The sequence below is a fragment of the Cololabis saira genome, chromosome 22, assembly GCF_033807715.1.
Source record: "Cololabis saira isolate AMF1-May2022 chromosome 22, fColSai1.1, whole genome shotgun sequence".
Lineage (NCBI taxonomy): Eukaryota > Metazoa > Chordata > Actinopteri > Beloniformes > Belonidae > Cololabis > Cololabis saira.
In genome coordinates, this window is record NC_084608.1 from 25,150,131 (window position 1) to 25,167,401 (window position 17,271).

Sequence of the window (17,271 nt, forward strand, 5' to 3'; positions counted from 1 at the left end):
ATGCAGGGCGGCGGCTCCCGAGGGCTCCATTTTTGGTTAGTTTCAAAATACTGCAGACTATTTAGTGGAATATTGTAATCTTTTTATAAAACAGGCTATTTTAAATGTATTTTGAGATATTCTTGCCCGTCCCAGTGTTAAAGTGTGTCCATGTTCTTGAGGCCTCTGGCGGAGATAATGAAAAGACGCGAGGTGGTTTTCCTCAGATAGCCACGTCTCAAAGTTCACTTTCAGTTTTGATGGTGTTGAGATTCTGCTGCTGTAATCTTGCTGCTTGTCCATCATCATAAACCAGACCCTTTCGTTCATCAGTAGTTGTAAATGTGTCAAATGACACATTTACAACCTTTTATGGCGCCTGGAGGCGATGAAACGCGATTGTCTGATTCAGCACAGTAGGAGCTGAGTTTCTTGAGAGGGACTTTGTTGCCTGGACACATTAGATCCTTTTTAAAAAGCCCGGTATCTTCAGAACCGCTCCCTGTTTATTTCAGAACACATGAACAAACCTTGAGAGCTCTACCCGTCCTCCTGAAACTCTTTCCTTTTGAAGCAAACGTCCTGTGGGTGTGTGTACGTGGGGAGATGAAAGCAGACGGTGGGTGAATGACCTGCTCCTCGGTTTCCTTCCAGCTGACAGCCGCCGTTGCCGTGGCTACGCCGAGACTCCCGTCTGCGCCGCTGCTGCTGTCTGCGGCCCACTCGGGGATAAACCCCGACTGAGCCGCAAGCTTTATGGACCTGGCTGTCAGAACTTCATTAAGTAAAGTGTTTATTGAGCTGCTGGCCCGCTAACATTCAGGTTGAAATGAGCACACTGGGGCCGACGGGCACACACACACACACACACACACACACACACACACACACACACACACACACACACACACACACACACACACACACACACACACACACACACACACACACACACGCCCTCCCTGGTGGCGTAAGCAGGAATGAATGCGGTTAAACCACGTCCAGACAGAGGTCACACACCCAGGAGGAAAGAGAAAACCTTCCCGTGTGCTCGGGCACATTCGCCGGGTAGACAGGTTCTTGGTTTAGTTCGAACAACAATAATCCACCTAAAATAAAAGAAAACTCTTAGAAACATGTAGTTACGTGACAGTTTTAACCGCAGAGCAACCAACGTGACTCATGAATGATTTAACTTCAGCCTCCATGAAACCTGAAATTAAGTGATTTCTTTGAAAAATAGACATAAAGCTTTTCTTCATGCAGCTGCAGGTCTGCCGCTCTTTACGTCAGGACAGGCGTCACCTGTCCTTGGACGACCCGGGAACGGCAAGGCCACGCTGCCATGCCAACGAGACCGAAGCCTCATTTTACTGAAGTTCTGCTGTGATGACCTGACGTCAGCTGAGTTTCCTGGCTGGACATGTCGGGTTAACGCTGCACCATTACAGTCGGCTCAGACAAAAGAGCGGCTCTGACTCGACCGTTGAAAAGCAACTTGACATATCGATGCTTAATCCCTTCAAAAAAACGGAAGCATAAAGAAAAGAAAAGCTTCATGAGATCAGATTTGGGGAAGTTGTGGTAACAGACGTCAACCCTGAGTTATGGTTGTGCCCTGGATGGATGGATGGATGGATGGATGGATGGATGGATGGATGGATGGATGGATGGATGGATGGATGGATGGATGGATGGATGCATGGATGGATGGATGGATGGATGGATGGATGCATGGATGGATGGATGGATGGATGCATGGATGGATGGATGGATGGATGGATGGATGCATGGATGGATGGATGGATGGATGGATGCATGGATGGATGGATGGATGGATGCATGGATGGATTGATGGATGCATGGATGGATGGATGGATGGATGGATGGATGGATGGATGGATGCATGGATGGATGGATGGATGGATGCATGGATGGATTGATGGATGCATGGATGGATGGATGGATGGATGGATGCATGGATGGATGGATGGATGGATGGATGGATGGATGGATGGATGGATGGATGGATGGATGGATGGATGGATGGATGGATGGATGGATGGATGCATGGATGGATGCATGGATGGATGGATGGATGGATGGATGCATGGATGGATGCATGGATGGATGCATGGATGGATGCATGGATGGATGGATGGATGGATGGATGGATGGATGGATGGATGGATGCATGGATGGATGGATGGATGCATGGATGGATGGATGGATGCATGGATGGATGCATGGATGGATGGATGGATGGATGGATGGATGGATGGATGGATGGATGGATGGATGGATGGATGGATGGATGGATGGATGGATGCATGGATGGATGCATGGATGCATGGATGGATGCATGGATGGATGGATGGATGCATGGATGGATGGATGGATGGATGGATGGATGGATGGATGGATGGATGGATGCATGGATGGATGCATGGATGCATGGATGGATGCATGGATGGATGGATGGATGCATGGATGGATGGATGCATGGATGGATGCATGGATGGATGGATGGATGGATGGATGGATGGATGCATGGATGGATGCATGGATGGATGGATGGATGCATGGATGGATGCATGGATGGATGGATGGATGGATGCATGGATGGATGCATGGATGGATGGATGGATGGATGGATGGATGGATGGATGGATGCATGGATGGATGCATGGATGGATGGATGGATGGATGCATGGATGGATGCATGGATGGATGGATGGATGGATGGATGGATGGATGCATGGATGGATGCATGGATGGATGGATGGATGGATGGATGGATGGATGGATGGATGGATGGATGGATGGATGGATGGATGGATGGATGGATGGATGCATGGATGGATGCATGGATGGATGGATGGATGGATGGATGGATGGATGCATGGATGGATGCATGGATGGATGCATGGATGGATGCATGGATGGTGCAGTGATCAGCTGCAGCAGTAGTTTATCGATTTTGAACGTGGGGATGATTTTGAGAAGGGAAGTGAAAAGAGGTGTAATTTTAACTGAGATTTAAACACTGGTGATGCAGATTACTATTCCAGTCTCAGAGCTGCAGAGGCAGAAGTGAAATCAGCCGAGGTCACAAATCTGGATCTGAAACCAAGGGTCCCCTATAAAACTTTGCACCTGCCAAAAGATGAAGGAGGGTTGTCACTCCCATGCTTGGAGAGCTATTACAAGGCAGCACAACTGCAGTACGCCATCAACTGGTGTGATGAGAACTGCGATGCAAAATGGAAGGAACTAGAGCTGAGCCAACTTGATATCCCTCTTCAATCTTTACTAGGTGATAAAAGCCTCAAAAACAAGTATGCAAGCTATTTAAGTGACCTTACAAAAGTTCCCCTTAACATCTGGTTCAAAGAGGTCAGTAATTCGCACTTAGAGATGAAATCAAGGTTACTAAGGTGGGTCGAACATGACAGGGATTTTAAACCAGCACAACTTGATCTGAGATTTAAAGAAATGACCCGAAAAGGCATCACTTCATATTGTGTAATCTCATCTGAAAAAGGTCTGGAAAGTTTTCGACAAATGCAGGAAAAATATGATTTAGACAAGCAGGACTTCTATAGATATTTACAGCTTAGGCATCATTTTGATAAAAATGTCAAAACATCAGGTGATTCTGACACGGACCTTATTAGCACGCTCACTGAAGCCTACAAGGTTAAAATCAATAAGAAAGTGGTTTCTAGAATATATTCATGCCTGCAATCCTCCAAAGCAAAGTCAACATTCTATGTTAAATGTATGTGGGAGAAGGAAGCAAAAATAACACTGTCAGAAGATGAATGGTTGAATATATGTCGAATTAACTCCTCCACTACCAGTTCAGGGCAGTGGAGGGAAATTGCATGGAAGAACATAATCAGGTATTTCACAACCCCGAGAAGGACATATCTACAAGGTGGCAGAACTGAATCTTGATACTGTTGGAGACAATGTAATAATACAATGGCCGACCACTGTCATATCTTTTGGTGTTGCCCAGTGATCCAACCTTACTGGCTGGATGTTGCTAGAGAGATAAAATCAATTCTTTGCTTTGAAATTGAGTATAGCTTGAAATCTGTTTATCTGTGTAATCTACCAACTGAACTCAATCCCCAGGATGTATACCTTTTGAAAATATTGCTTATAGCCAGAAAAAAGTCACTAACAAGAAAGTGGCTTAAGAGGGAACCACCGACGGTGAGAGACTGGATAGCCACTGTGGAAGAAATACGTGAAATGGAATTGCTGACCTTCTCCCTAAGACCGTGTGGTATTAAAGGGAAAGTTCGTTTTTTTACAACCTGGACCTTATTTCTGGCATTTTTTATGGTCGTATACTCACCCAGGCAAGTTTGGTGTCATTTGGAGTCCTTCGGAAGATATTAGGGGGTTTTTTGCGAGCCGCTTCTCCATATAATGGTAGCACATGGGGGCACAGCGGGACACAGACGATGCAGCGTCTAAATAACACATGATTGCCGCGAAACTCTTCATTTCTTTTATGAATCACTAGATCTGCTTCCAGGACCTGTTGTCTTCATCCGGGGCTTTGTGTGTAACAAATAAATCAGTTTGTAAACAAGACCTCTGAACTCATGACGTCATCTCTGTGCGCGCATCCCGGACAGGTACAGCTAGAGCTCTTCAGCCGTATACTCCGGCTCAAAACGGTAAGGACGTCCATCATATTTAAAGTCGTCGTCCACAACCTCAGAATTTGACAAATATTCAGACATGTTTCAAATAACTAACAGTAAACTAACAGTAGCGAACTCCAGCTGTACACGGAGCTGTGTGTGCGATGCGCGCACAGAGATGACGTCATGAGTTCAGAGGTCTTGTTTACAAACTGATTTATTTGTTACACACACAGCCCCGGATGTAGACAACAGGTCCTGGAAGCAGATCTAGTGATTCATAAAAGAAATGAACGAGTTTCGCGGCAATCATGTGTTATTTAGACGCTGCATCGTCTGTGTCCCGCTGTGCCCCGTTCACTACCGTTATATGGAGAAGCGGCTCGCAAAAAAACCCCTAATATCTTCCGAAGGACTCCAAATGACACCAAACTTGCCTGGCTGAGTATACAACCATAAAAAATGCCAGAAATAAGGTCCAGGTTGTAAAAAACCGAACTTTCCCTTTAAGGCCCAGAAATATTGGGGGAAATGGCTAAAGTATATGAGTGAGAGACTGTTATAGAGCGATTCCTCCTGTGTTTAATTTCTATACTATGATGGATGTTTATTGTCACTTAATATCTTGGACTGATTGGAAATCACATTGGCATTGGAAATTTCCTTGTTGATATCATTACCCACGATTGTTTTAACAACTTTGTTCCCCTGACTGGTTTTTACTCTACGGATTTACCTGACAAGACACCTTCCCCACTCTACATATTGGATGGACTTACTGTACACTGGAGGGACTCGCACCCCGGGCTGGCTGGCCTCTCCTCTCACACCCAGGAACTATAGTAACCCTTTATTACCGAGAGCAATATCTGTTTTTTGGTTTTGTTTTTTCGATACAACATAATACACCCCCTTCGGTGACCTGTATGTTCCGTGCTGTTTGATTTATGTCATGTTTTTGACAGCACATAAAATTCTGTATTATAAAACTAAAAATAAAAAGTAGAAAAAAAAAATCTGGATCTGAAAGCAAAAAAAAGGCAAATAATAAAAGCAGATAAAAGCAAATAAAAGTGTGGTCCTGTAGCGGCCGACCCGTGAACCCGGCCTCCCGCTCCTCTACTTCTGTTTAAACGCAGAGGAATCGTAGTAAACAGGTCGAGAGGGGGATAGTGATTTCCTGGAAGTATCCATGAGACCGAAAGGAAAATCACTGTGAATGTTTGCGGTGGTCTGCAGGTCACGGTGGAGAATAACTCCTAAAATTAGCCGGGTGCATTTACACACCAGATGAAGAACTCTAAACACGACTAAAGTCGGCTCTGGGATGGACAAACATCCTGAAAACCCAACATCGTCAGCTCCTGATTGCTTTACAGAAACAGAGCAACGGCCAGCTATTTCTACTCTGTTTGTGTGCACAAGTCAGGTTAGAGATGTTTAATCTGCTAATGAGGCGGGCGGAGGGAGGAGGGGGGGGCAGGGCAGATGTTGGTGCTGCGGTGAACCGCTGGCGCAGATGAGCAATGTCACAAACCAAAATGAGCTCTGCGGGCCAGAAAAGAGATTAAAGCCGGAGTTGGCTGAGGGCCTAATTGCTTTTTAATTATTCTGGGACCGACCAACTGCTTACATGGCCTGGTGCAGAAGTTTGGGCACCCGTAATCAAAGTTGCTGATAATAGTTTTGAGATTAGAAGATGAGCTGATGAGCTGAGAGGCCCAACCTGCACGAGTTTAAGATAAATCATCCTTTTCCAGCATTTTAACCAAGATTAGTGCAAATGTAGATCTTAATTATCTCGTCAGCGTTACATCATAATCCCATTTAGGAGGAGCCTCGTGGGAGTCATCGCATCTAAAGGTTGGCCACTTGGGTACAAAGTTTGTTTGGGCCTCAGATGAGAGGTGGCGGGGGGGGGCAGCATCACCATGGACATGCAGGCAAACCCACTTTTAGCTCATATGAAATCTGGCTGGGAAGATTTTTTTTACATTTTTAACTCAACTTAATTTTATACATGTACAGTTTTCAGTTAAGAGTACTATTTAAAAAAAAAACAACACATTTAAAAAGACTTATTTTTTCACAATTTTTCAATAGTTTAACGGTTTAAGATCCAATTGAAATGTAAAATGTGGTTGTCTTCAACAGTGCATGAAACATCATCATGGCACCAGGTATTTTTAAAGGTTTGTATGTCACCGGACATTTTTATAAAAGTCCAACTCCAGCCTTGGCCTGCAGCGGAGGTTGCAGCGCCACATCGACGCTGCGTCCTGACCTGGCCGCTCCTCAACCTTGTTCCCTCCGGACACGTAAATGTCCAGCTTTGCTGTGCCAGAATCAAAATTGAGGAGCTGCCACTTCATCTTTGTTCTTGTTTCTTTCTTTATAACCATAAACGAAACTCTTCTTTGAAAACTGTACATTAAAAGAACTAAAAAATAGAGTTTAAGTCTCTCGCACTCGATAAAAAATTGAAAAATCGTTTCAGGGTGACCACAAAACGGGCAGCCGTTTGACACAGCTGAGTTCAGGCAATAGCACCATGTACTGTAGGATCCTCCATTCCAGTTCTGGAGTCTGCTTTTTAACTGGGGGGTTGTGTGGTTTCAGGTGGAGCTATCCCCGTGGGCATCGATGTGCAGGTGGAGAGCATCGACAGCATCTCCGAGGTCAACATGGTGAGCTTCAGTCCGGCATCCTTCAAAGCTTCTTCTCCTGCAAGGTTTATTGGTTCCTCTGAGATGAAGGATGCAGAGGAAGCTGTTGTCATGGCAGCCAGAGATGAAATGACGAGGCTCAGTTTAACTTCCACGTCCGTTGCCCTGCAGGACTTCACCATGACCCTGTACCTCCGGCACTACTGGAAGGACGAGCGGCTGGCGTTTCCCTCTCAGAACAATCAGAGCCGGACGTTCGACTCCCGGCTGGTGAAGAAGATCTGGGTTCCTGACGTCTTCTTCGTCCACTCCAAACGCTCCTTCATCCACGACACCACCATGGAGAACATCATGCTGAGGGTTTACCCCGACGGGAACATCCTGTACAGCGTCAGGTAGATGGATGGATGGATGGATGGATGGATGGATGGATGGATGGATGGATGGATGGATGGATGGATGGATGGATGGATGGATGGATGGATGGATGGATGGATGGATGGATGGATGGAGCAATCTTGAATTTAAAGGTATATCATGGAGAACATCTTAAAGGGGAATTATTATGGCATCTAATACCTATTTTAAACAGGCCTTGAATGTCTTAAAAACAAGCTTTTGATTGTTTTTGCTAAATAAATTAGAAATTCAGCCTCTGAGCCATGTTTTTATCTTCCCAGTCTCTAACCTCATTATCTATGCGGGATTCTGAGTGGGCGGGGCTATGATAATGAGGCTCTGCGCTGATTGGCTGCCTGAATGACGCGAAACACCGCTACGAAAAAATGGCGGAAGCTCCGGCCGGCGGAGTTTTTGTTGTTGATGTTCCGGCCAGAGTTCGTTGTGGGCGTGGTTTCATGCATCGGAGGACAACCTATGTAAATCGCATTTTGGTTACGTAACGACGGGAGCAGAATCTGAACGGCTCGTAGATCCACATCACACTGGACGGCTCATCCGGGCGGCTGTACAGACACTGCAGAATTTGGTTGCTTTCCTCCTTCTCTGAGTTGGCAGGCTGAGGGGAGACCACTTTATATATGTTAAAGCAAGAGAAAACGTGTTTTTCATAATAGGTCCCCTTTAAATAAACAGTGTTTACTCAAATCTTGTAAATCATGCAGAGATTTTAAAAAGCAATCAGTGCAAATCAGCATCAGACACATATATTTGTGCAGCCAGTGGTAGCAGAAAGTGAAAGTCTGCATGAAATGTACAAATACAGCTCGTTCCCACGGCTTTCTGGTCTGCAACCAGAAATTAATAAAACAGACTCGCTCAAAAAGTCACATTTTAAGTCGAGAACTGGAGTAAACGTCCCCCAGAAGGCAGCTCAAGCAGCAACTCTGGAGGCAGAGCAGTCAGGCAATTACATGTCCACACATCCGTTTAATAAAACAGACACGGCAGAGTAGAAAACTAAATAAACATGATCAAGTTTTGATTGAAAACCTTGATTTTTAATCAAAACTGTGTCTGAGAGCTCATTTATTATTTTAAGACACAGATGAAGACGTCTTGTTTTCTGTCTGACTGTTAGTCAAAGTTGAGCAGCAGCTCAGACATGTGTTTATTTTAATTCATCTAAATTCATTGAGGTAGTTGATGGATGTATTTGTGTGGCTTGTAAAGCGTCTTGGTTACCGGACGTTTCGGTAAACAGGCAATTTTCATCAACTTTGACTGGACATGACTTTAAACCTGCAAAACACCTCAACAATGTAGTTTAAATGTCAAACATGGTCACGGTCCACTCATGACTCCTTACATGGGTTCAGAAACGTCTGGTGGGACTCACCTCTCTGACCCGCGTAAATATCTTTAGATGAAAAACAGACAATAACGGTTTTGGAGAAACGGTGTGAGCCGGTTTCCGTGGCAACAGCAGGGGAGGTCCCACCTGAGGGATGTCTGCAGCAATAACTCTGCGTGTGTGTGAGTGTGTGTGTGTGTGTGTGTGTGTGTGTGTGTGTGTGTGTGTGTGTGTGTGTGTGTGTGTGTGTGTGTGTGTGTGTGTGTGTGTGTGTGTTCCAGGGTCAGAGGTGTCAAGTAACGAAGTACAAATACTTCGTTACCTTACTTAAGTAGATATTTTGGTTATCTATACTTCACTGGAGTAATTATTTTTCAGACGACTTTTTACTTTTACTCCTTACATTTTCATGCAATTATCTACTTTTTCCTCCTTACATTTTAAAAACAGTCTTGTTACTCTATTTCATTTCGGCCTTTAAAAAAAAACTATCCAGTTAAATTGCTCCATCCGGATAGAGTTAATTTGGTTGTGGTTGTTTCAGATGTTCTTGTCCAGTTTTGTTCTTACATCCGTTCCCTCAGATTCCTGCAACTAAACTTGGATGTACATTCCAATAAAGGTTAGAATAAATGATAACATGCCTCTGAAGTTTGACTTTTTGCACCATTACAATACTTATAGGCAACTAGTCATCATATCTCCTGCTCTCTGAAACACATGTTAATGCTCAATAGTACACATATATGGTTCTTTAATATATTTGCATTATACTAAGATGCATTCATTTTCAATGGCTTTTGTCCTTAGTGGCTTTTCCCCCCCTTACATTACTTTTACTTTTATACTTTAAGTAGTTTTCAACCCAGTACTTTTATATTTTTACTTGAGTAAAAAACTTGAGTTGATACTTCAACTTCTACAGGAGTATTTTTAAACTCTAGTATCTGCAATGTGGGGGCCCCGCAGGGAACGGTCCTGGCGCCGTTCCTCTTCACCCTCTACACTGCTGACTTCTCCTACAACTCCCCAACCTGTCACCTCCAAAAGTTCTCTGACGACTCTGCTATCGTCGGCCTCATCACTGATGAAGACGATAGCGAGTACAGAGAACTGTCCCAGGACTTTGTGGACTGGTGCCTGCAGAACCACCTCCAGATCAACGCGGGGAAAACCAAAGAACTGGTGGTGGATTTCCGCAGGTGTAATGAATCCCCCTCGACACCGGTGAACATCCAGGGAAAGGACCTGGGTGTTCACCTCAACAATAAACTGGACTGGACTACTAATTCCTCTGCACTCCACAGAAAAGGCCAGAGCAGACTCTATCTGCTCAGGAGACTGAGGGCCTTTGGTGTGCAGGAGAAGCTCCTGAAAACATTTTACAACACTGTGGTGGCATCAGCCATTTTTTACGGAGTGGTCTGCTGGGGCAGCAACATCACAGCTGCAGACAGAAGGAGGCTGGACAAAACAATCAAAAGGGCCGGCTCTGTCGTGGGCTGCTCTCTGGACACAGTACAGGTGGTGGGAGAGAGGAGGATGATGGCTAAGCTGTCATCCATGATGGAGAAGGACTCCCACCCCATGAAGGACACCTTCAGAGCGCTGGAGAGCTCCTTCAGCGACAGGCTCCTTCACCCTAGGTGTGTGAAGGAGCGCTACAGACGGTCCTTCCTCCCTGCAGCTGTGAGACTACACAACCAGCACTGCTCACAGTAGACCACAAACAATACAAACAATCCTGACAATAAAAACCATTCTGCAACGGGCATAAATAACATCTGTAAATATCCATCTGTTTTTCTTTTGTATACTAGAATTTTTTTATTTATTACTATTTTTATTCTCCTTCTTATTCTTCTTCTTATTATTATTGTATATACTGTTTATAGTGTTATAGTGTTTATTATTATTATTATTGTTGTGTGATATTGTGTGATATTGATGCCTCTTGTTTTGCACTATCCCCTTTGCTGCTGTAACCTGGAAATTTCCCCTCTGGGGGACTATTAAAGGATTTCTTATCTTATCTTATCTTATCTATACTTCTACCTGAGTAATGAATGTGAATACTTTTGACACCTCTGTCCAGGGTCACCGTGACGGCCCTCTGCTCCATGGACTTCAGCAGCTTCCCTCTGGACACGCAGAACTGCTCCCTGGAGCTGGAGAGCTGTGAGACCGAGACCCACCATGTTCACCACGGCAACAACTTCATACCCCCACATGCAAGACGGAAAATCTCTCTCTTTTTCTCTCTTGTTTTCTTTCTGCAGATGCGTATAACGAGAACGACCTGATGCTCTACTGGAAGAACGGCAACGACTCCCTGAGGACGGATGAGATCGTCTTGTCCCAGTTCTTCATCGAGCACTTCCAGGCCTTCAGCGGCCTGGCCTTCTACAGCAGCACCGGTCCGTGCACCACCCGTCATCTGTCCATCCATCCATCAGCTGACTGTCCCTTAGTCGGGGTCCCCGGGCCAGCAGCCGGGCAGAGACCTGCAGACCTCGCTCCCTCTCCTTAGACTTGTAGTCAAGACCGCCTAAACCAGGGGTCGGCAACCCAAAATGTTGAAAGAGCCGTATTGGACCAAAAACACATCTGCCTGGAGCCGCAAAAAATGAAAAGTCTTGTATCAGCCTTAGAATGAAAGCAACACATGCTGCATGTTTCTATATTAGTTAGAACTGGGGGGAGATTTTTTTTTTTCATTATGCACTTCGAGAAAAAAGTCGAAATGCCGAGAAAAAAGTTAAACATTTTGAGAAAAAAGTCGAAATGTCAAGATTAATGTTGAACTACAATCTTGAGAAAAAAGTCGAAATGTGGAGAAAAAAGTCAAAATTTCGAGATAAAAGTCGAAATGTCGAGATTAATGTTGAAGTACAATTTTGAGAAAAAAAAAGAAAAAGAAAAAAAAGAAGAAAAAAAGTTAAAAAAAAGGTCAAACATTTTTGAAAAAGCTCCAGGAGCCACTAGGGCGGCGCTAAAGAGCCGCATGCCGCTCTAGAGCCGCGGGTTGCAGACCCCTGGCCTAAACCGAGACCAAGACACTACAAAGACCAGAGAGTATCAAGATTAAGCCAGACCAAGACCAAGACCAAGACCAAAACAAGACCAAAACAAGACCAAAACAAGACCAAAACAAGACCAAGACAGACCAAGACAGACCAAGACTATAGAGTATCAATACCAAGACTAGTTCAGCTCAAGACCAAAAAGAAACCTAGTTATTTCATCATCCTGCGTGAGTTGTAGATGCACGGATGGATGGATATGTGGCTGAATGGATGGACGTAGGGATGGATTGATATGTGGATGGATGTTGGAAACACGGCTGTTTTGCTGTGTGTTTATGTTCCTGTTTCAAGCTTTATGTCTTTCAAAGAAGCTTGAAAATGTATTTGTGTCACAAATAAGATGAACGGAAACATCGGCCTCATGACCCGACATCTGTGTTGGACATGTTTAATACTCTGCTAATACTCAGATCCCTGCTGTACTGTTTGTAAATATGGTGGATGTACTGACAGCGAAAAGGAAGGAGCAAATTACTTCATGTTTCCTCACCGCTGCCTCTCTGTGTCCTGCTGTCAGGGTGGTACAACCGCCTCTTCATCAACTTCATCCTGCGGCGCCACATCTTCTTCTTCATGCTGCAGACGTACTTCCCCACCATGCTGATGGTCGTCCTCTCCTGGGTCTCCTTCTGGATCGACAGGAGGGCCGTCCCTGCACGAGTGTCTCTGGGTAACACTTGACTTGATCTTAACCAGATCCACCAAAAAAGTCTTGTTCTCCTGCACCAAACACAAACAAGGAAGTGTATTAATACAGTGAACACAAGTCCTTTTATATAATAACTATTATTATTATTATTATTATTATTATTATTATTATTATTATTATTATTATTATTATAAGACGTATTACACAGTTAGGTCCCAGAAGACTTCAACTTGGAAAGGTCCTGAAGTGATGCACCATCTCTGCTGTAGAGATGGAACTGCCAGCGAATGTTTGAGCAGGATCTCACGTTTTAAACGTTTCAGTGGTACAAGCAGAAGTACCTGCCGATGCTCAGATAGCATGAAATAGCTGCTCTTAGCTCATTTTCATCCCTGGACCCTTCCAGACCAACACATCCAGTAATGGCTGTCTGTTGGGAAAATCAGTCAAAGTCAAAAGTCAAAGTCATCTTTATTGTCAATTTTTCATAAAATACAAGATAACAAAAGTATGTTTCCCTCTTGTCCGAGATAAAATAAATACAAATAAAATAAAATAAAAAAGCGGTGCAACTGATTAGATTAAATTCAGTAGTTAAAATAGTTAAAATACTATATACAAAGTGTTTTAAAATGTTTTAAAACATTTAAATGTTTAAAATGTTTAAAAAACAATTAAAAGCACAATAAAAACATAACTCTACTCGGTTTGGTGTTTGTTCGCACCTCAAATTTAATTACAGGGGCCTTGGCTGTGCAAACCACCAATTATAGTCCACTACGTACAGTAGTGGGAAGTGAGGAAGCGTGGTTCAGGTCTAAGCAAAGCAGCAGAGCAAGGCAGCACGTCCAGGCACGAGAGGACGTCAGAAAGTCAAGCTTGTACCAACTTTATGCAGATGAGCAAAGGAAAGCGTCCAGTGCGACGGCTTTATCCATTCATTCTATACGTCACAGCATCCAATAAGACGCTTTTCATTTGGTTTGTTGATTTACTGGGTGTGTTGGAACCAAACACATGCAAACATATGTAAAAACCTGGCTCCATATAAAAAGCCCTGACGGAGAAGCTGGTGCTGGACGTGGAAGGTTACAACCAACTTACAACGTTGAAATAAACTCCAAATGTGGCTCAAGGCAGATTTTTTCAGGTACAGAAAACGAAGTTTTCACCTAAATTAATGTTTTATTTGAGGGACCGTGTGAATACTGTGGTGACAAAAATTGTTGTTCGTTCAATAAAGTGTTCAAAAATGAATGTCAGGACACACTCAGCAGTCTTCCTGGAGTTTTAATGAAAAGAGAAACATTCAATGAATGGAGGACACACAGTGCCGATCTGAGCAGACGCTCAGTCAGCCCGTAATGCCCTAGCAATGTTTAAGCATATACTATCTTATAGTGGCCAGGCTGGGAACAGCTAGACAAAATATCACCATGGCAACCATGCTAGGCTCTGTGTCAAAGGAGCATGACCTCGCCATCGGAATGTTCACTTGAAAACAGGATTTGTGCATTAGTCTTAAAGCATACAGGACAAAAAATATTTTTATACCAAAATCTCCCATTACATTCCACCCTTTTTAGCATTTTATGCTAAACCATAATAAAATAGGAGATTTTGCAATGACCTACCCTGTGACCCTGATGCTCTGTTTATGTTTATGTTTGGAAGCCAGCTGTTCTTTGACGTGATGGGTCACCTGTTGTTTTGCCTCCTGCAGGTATCACCACGGTGCTCACCATGTCCACCATCATCACAGGCGTGTCCTCCTCCATGCCTCAGGTAACACCTGCCTTTCTGTGGATCAGCCTGGCTTCACACTGCTTTTTACAATTATAATCTTTATGAGAAAATAACTAATGTCAGAAATGCTAAATGATAGTTGACCATGAAAAGGAAAATGAAAATCAAGGCAGAGTGTTGTTTTACGATGTGAAGACGTGAGCTGTTGTTTTCTCAGGTGTCCTACGTGAAAGCTGTGGATATCTATATGTGGACCAGCTTCCTGTTTGTCTTCCTGTCTGTGATTGAATATGCAGCCGTGAACTACTGCACCACTCTGGAAGAGATGAGGAAGATGAGGAGGGGCAATGTAAGCGCGGTGGATGGAGGAAACTGTGATAACTAAAAAGAATAGGAGCAAATGTTAACAGCAGTCAGCAGACGGATATTTTATTAAATGTCTCCATCTAGTGGCCGTAAAGGGACATTACACCCGCTAAGTGCATTTTAGTTTAATGCACATTTTAAATTCAATCAAATAGTCTTTTCAGCTCAATTAAATATAATTTCCATTGAAATGTTTTGACTTTGTCTAAAATAGTAGTAAAAGTGAGTTGTTGTTTTTTTGCATATGGCCATTATGAAAGAAATACTCTTTTGTAACAGCATTCATTTTTTTCTTTAAAAGAAAAGAACCCATCAGTATAAAAACTCTTTGCTTTGCTATTTATTTATCAAATGTATTAGATTTGCATATTTTACATTGCAGATGATCACTGATTTCCACCAGCAGGGACCTTTTCCATGAATCCACTTCTTTTAGGGCATCATTCTCTCGCGTCTTTTGTGTTAAAACAGAATCTGAACACGTTGAATAACAGAATAAACCTGCAGTATTGATTAAACTATTAGAAATACGTCCAGGTGCCTCACATGCCACCGGAGGAAGTGTCCAGGTGGAAACTGTGAGGCCGGTTTCAGCTGAGTGAACTTCCTCTTTTCAGATCCCCTCCACCTTCAACGCCAGCCAGGCGATGGCCTTCGACGGCTGCTTCCACGACAACGACATGGAGCTGACTCCGTTCCCCCGGATGGCAGCGACGCTGGCCGACGACCCCCTGACCTCTCCCTCCCCCAGCCCAGACATCCGCCCAACAGAGGGGACCCGCCTCCGCCGTCAGCGCTCGGTGCGCCAAAACGTGGACCTGCTGGTCAACAACAGCTACATGATCGACTCGTACTCGCGCCTGGCCTTCCCTCTGTCCTACCTGCTGTTCAACACCATCTACTGGTGCCTGTACTCCTGATGCCGGGCTTCCCACACACAACCAGATAAATGATGACATTTAAAGTCAACCAACTACCATACAGGCCATTTAATCTTTCCTGAATAACTCCACATCTGCTGCTCGGGACACCAGGGTCAGATGTGAAACTGGAAGTTCCAGCTGTGGAGCCACAACATCTGGTTAACGTATCTTTGAACACAAATGAAACAGACCATCAGGGAGGGATGATGGAGTAACCTGCAGGTCTGGGTTTCCCTGAGCGTTTAGGGAAAAGAGGAGGTCTGGAAAACTCTGTCACATGAAACTGAGCTCATACATCATCAGGGAGGGAATGTGTGGAGAAGGCTTTCTACAGCACATTTTATTTAGTTATATCCATCCATCCATTTTTTTATACCAGTTTATTCCCGTTCAGGGTCGGAGGGATCTGCCGCAGCCAAACCCAGCTCTCTTCAGGTCAAAGACAGGGGTCAGATCTTTTTATTTCATTGTCTTATTTTGTGTGATAACGGACTAACTTCATTCAATTCTTACAAGAGCTGCAAGTGTACAGATGACTGTGACGAAAGAGCGAGGCTGCACATCAGAGAATATGCTGAAAACATCAGTGTATCTGTGATGAAACATTTCTATACAGAAAATGTGAATTTGTAATTATGAACATATGATTGATCATGCAAAAACACTGTCTTTTATTTATCAGTAGTGATCCTAAAAAGTCGTTTAGTGTCACAAGGTTTATACTGACTCCCTTTCAAATGTTCTGATGACTGAATTTCACCTAGTGGGACATACCTGGGATGTACCTGGACCAGATGCCCGAGCGGCCTCACCAGGCTCAGCGGCTCTGCGCTGCCTCCGTCTTGGATGACTTACTGTAGCTTCTCCTCCTGTTTCTACATCCTGTGGAAGAAACTCATTTCAGCCGGTTGTATCTGCAATCTTTCTCTTTCGGCCACTACCCACAGCTCATAAGAGGGTAGGAACGTAGACCGATTGGTTTAGCACGAGCTTTGCCTTTTGGCTCAGAGTCCAGATACCTGTGGACGCACCAACAATCTTTGTAACTAGGAGAAATGTAACTTCATAAAGATGGAAAAGGACATCCAAGGACACCCAAAGGCGTGAAAATGCCCATCAGTCCCACCACAACCGAACACCTTGAGGCACCAGTAGAACTTTGTTGTTAAACCATGACTATTATGTTGGAGAGCCACGAGGCCCACAAAGGTTGTGACTTCATGCTGAAGCACCAGGCTGAGTTAAACCAGAAGAAAAAGGTTCTGGAGCGGCCATCACAGTCTTGTGGGAGATAACACATGCAGTCCAAGCAAGTCTGCTCAAGAGTTTGCATCTTTTCCACATCCGGGGGGCCTCTGTGGCAGCTATGACAATTGTGTTTATGCTAAATTATAAACAATAACACGATTAACATTTAAGAGTATGCTCACTTTTGAAAA

The 17,271-nt window shown here is 44.0% G+C and overlaps 1 protein-coding gene across 1 annotated transcript in view; it reads left to right on the forward strand.

Annotated features, from left to right (window-relative positions):
• LOC133423002 (gamma-aminobutyric acid receptor subunit rho-3-like) overlaps positions 1-16,686 on the forward strand; it is a 35,340-nt gene extending 18,654 nt beyond the window's left edge. Inside the window, exons 3-10 of the mRNA XM_061713087.1 lie at positions 7,263-7,330; positions 7,481-7,704; positions 11,158-11,240; positions 11,342-11,479; positions 12,666-12,818; positions 14,521-14,582; positions 14,761-14,892; positions 15,527-16,686. Of these exons, the coding sequence (XP_061569071.1) occupies positions 7,263-7,330; positions 7,481-7,704; positions 11,158-11,240; positions 11,342-11,479; positions 12,666-12,818; positions 14,521-14,582; positions 14,761-14,892; positions 15,527-15,829 (1,163 nt within the window). The 3' untranslated portion in view covers positions 15,830-16,686. The remainder of the gene's footprint in view (positions 1-7,262; positions 7,331-7,480; positions 7,705-11,157; positions 11,241-11,341; positions 11,480-12,665; positions 12,819-14,520; positions 14,583-14,760; positions 14,893-15,526) is intronic.
• Positions 16,687-17,271: the final 585 nt, after the last annotated feature.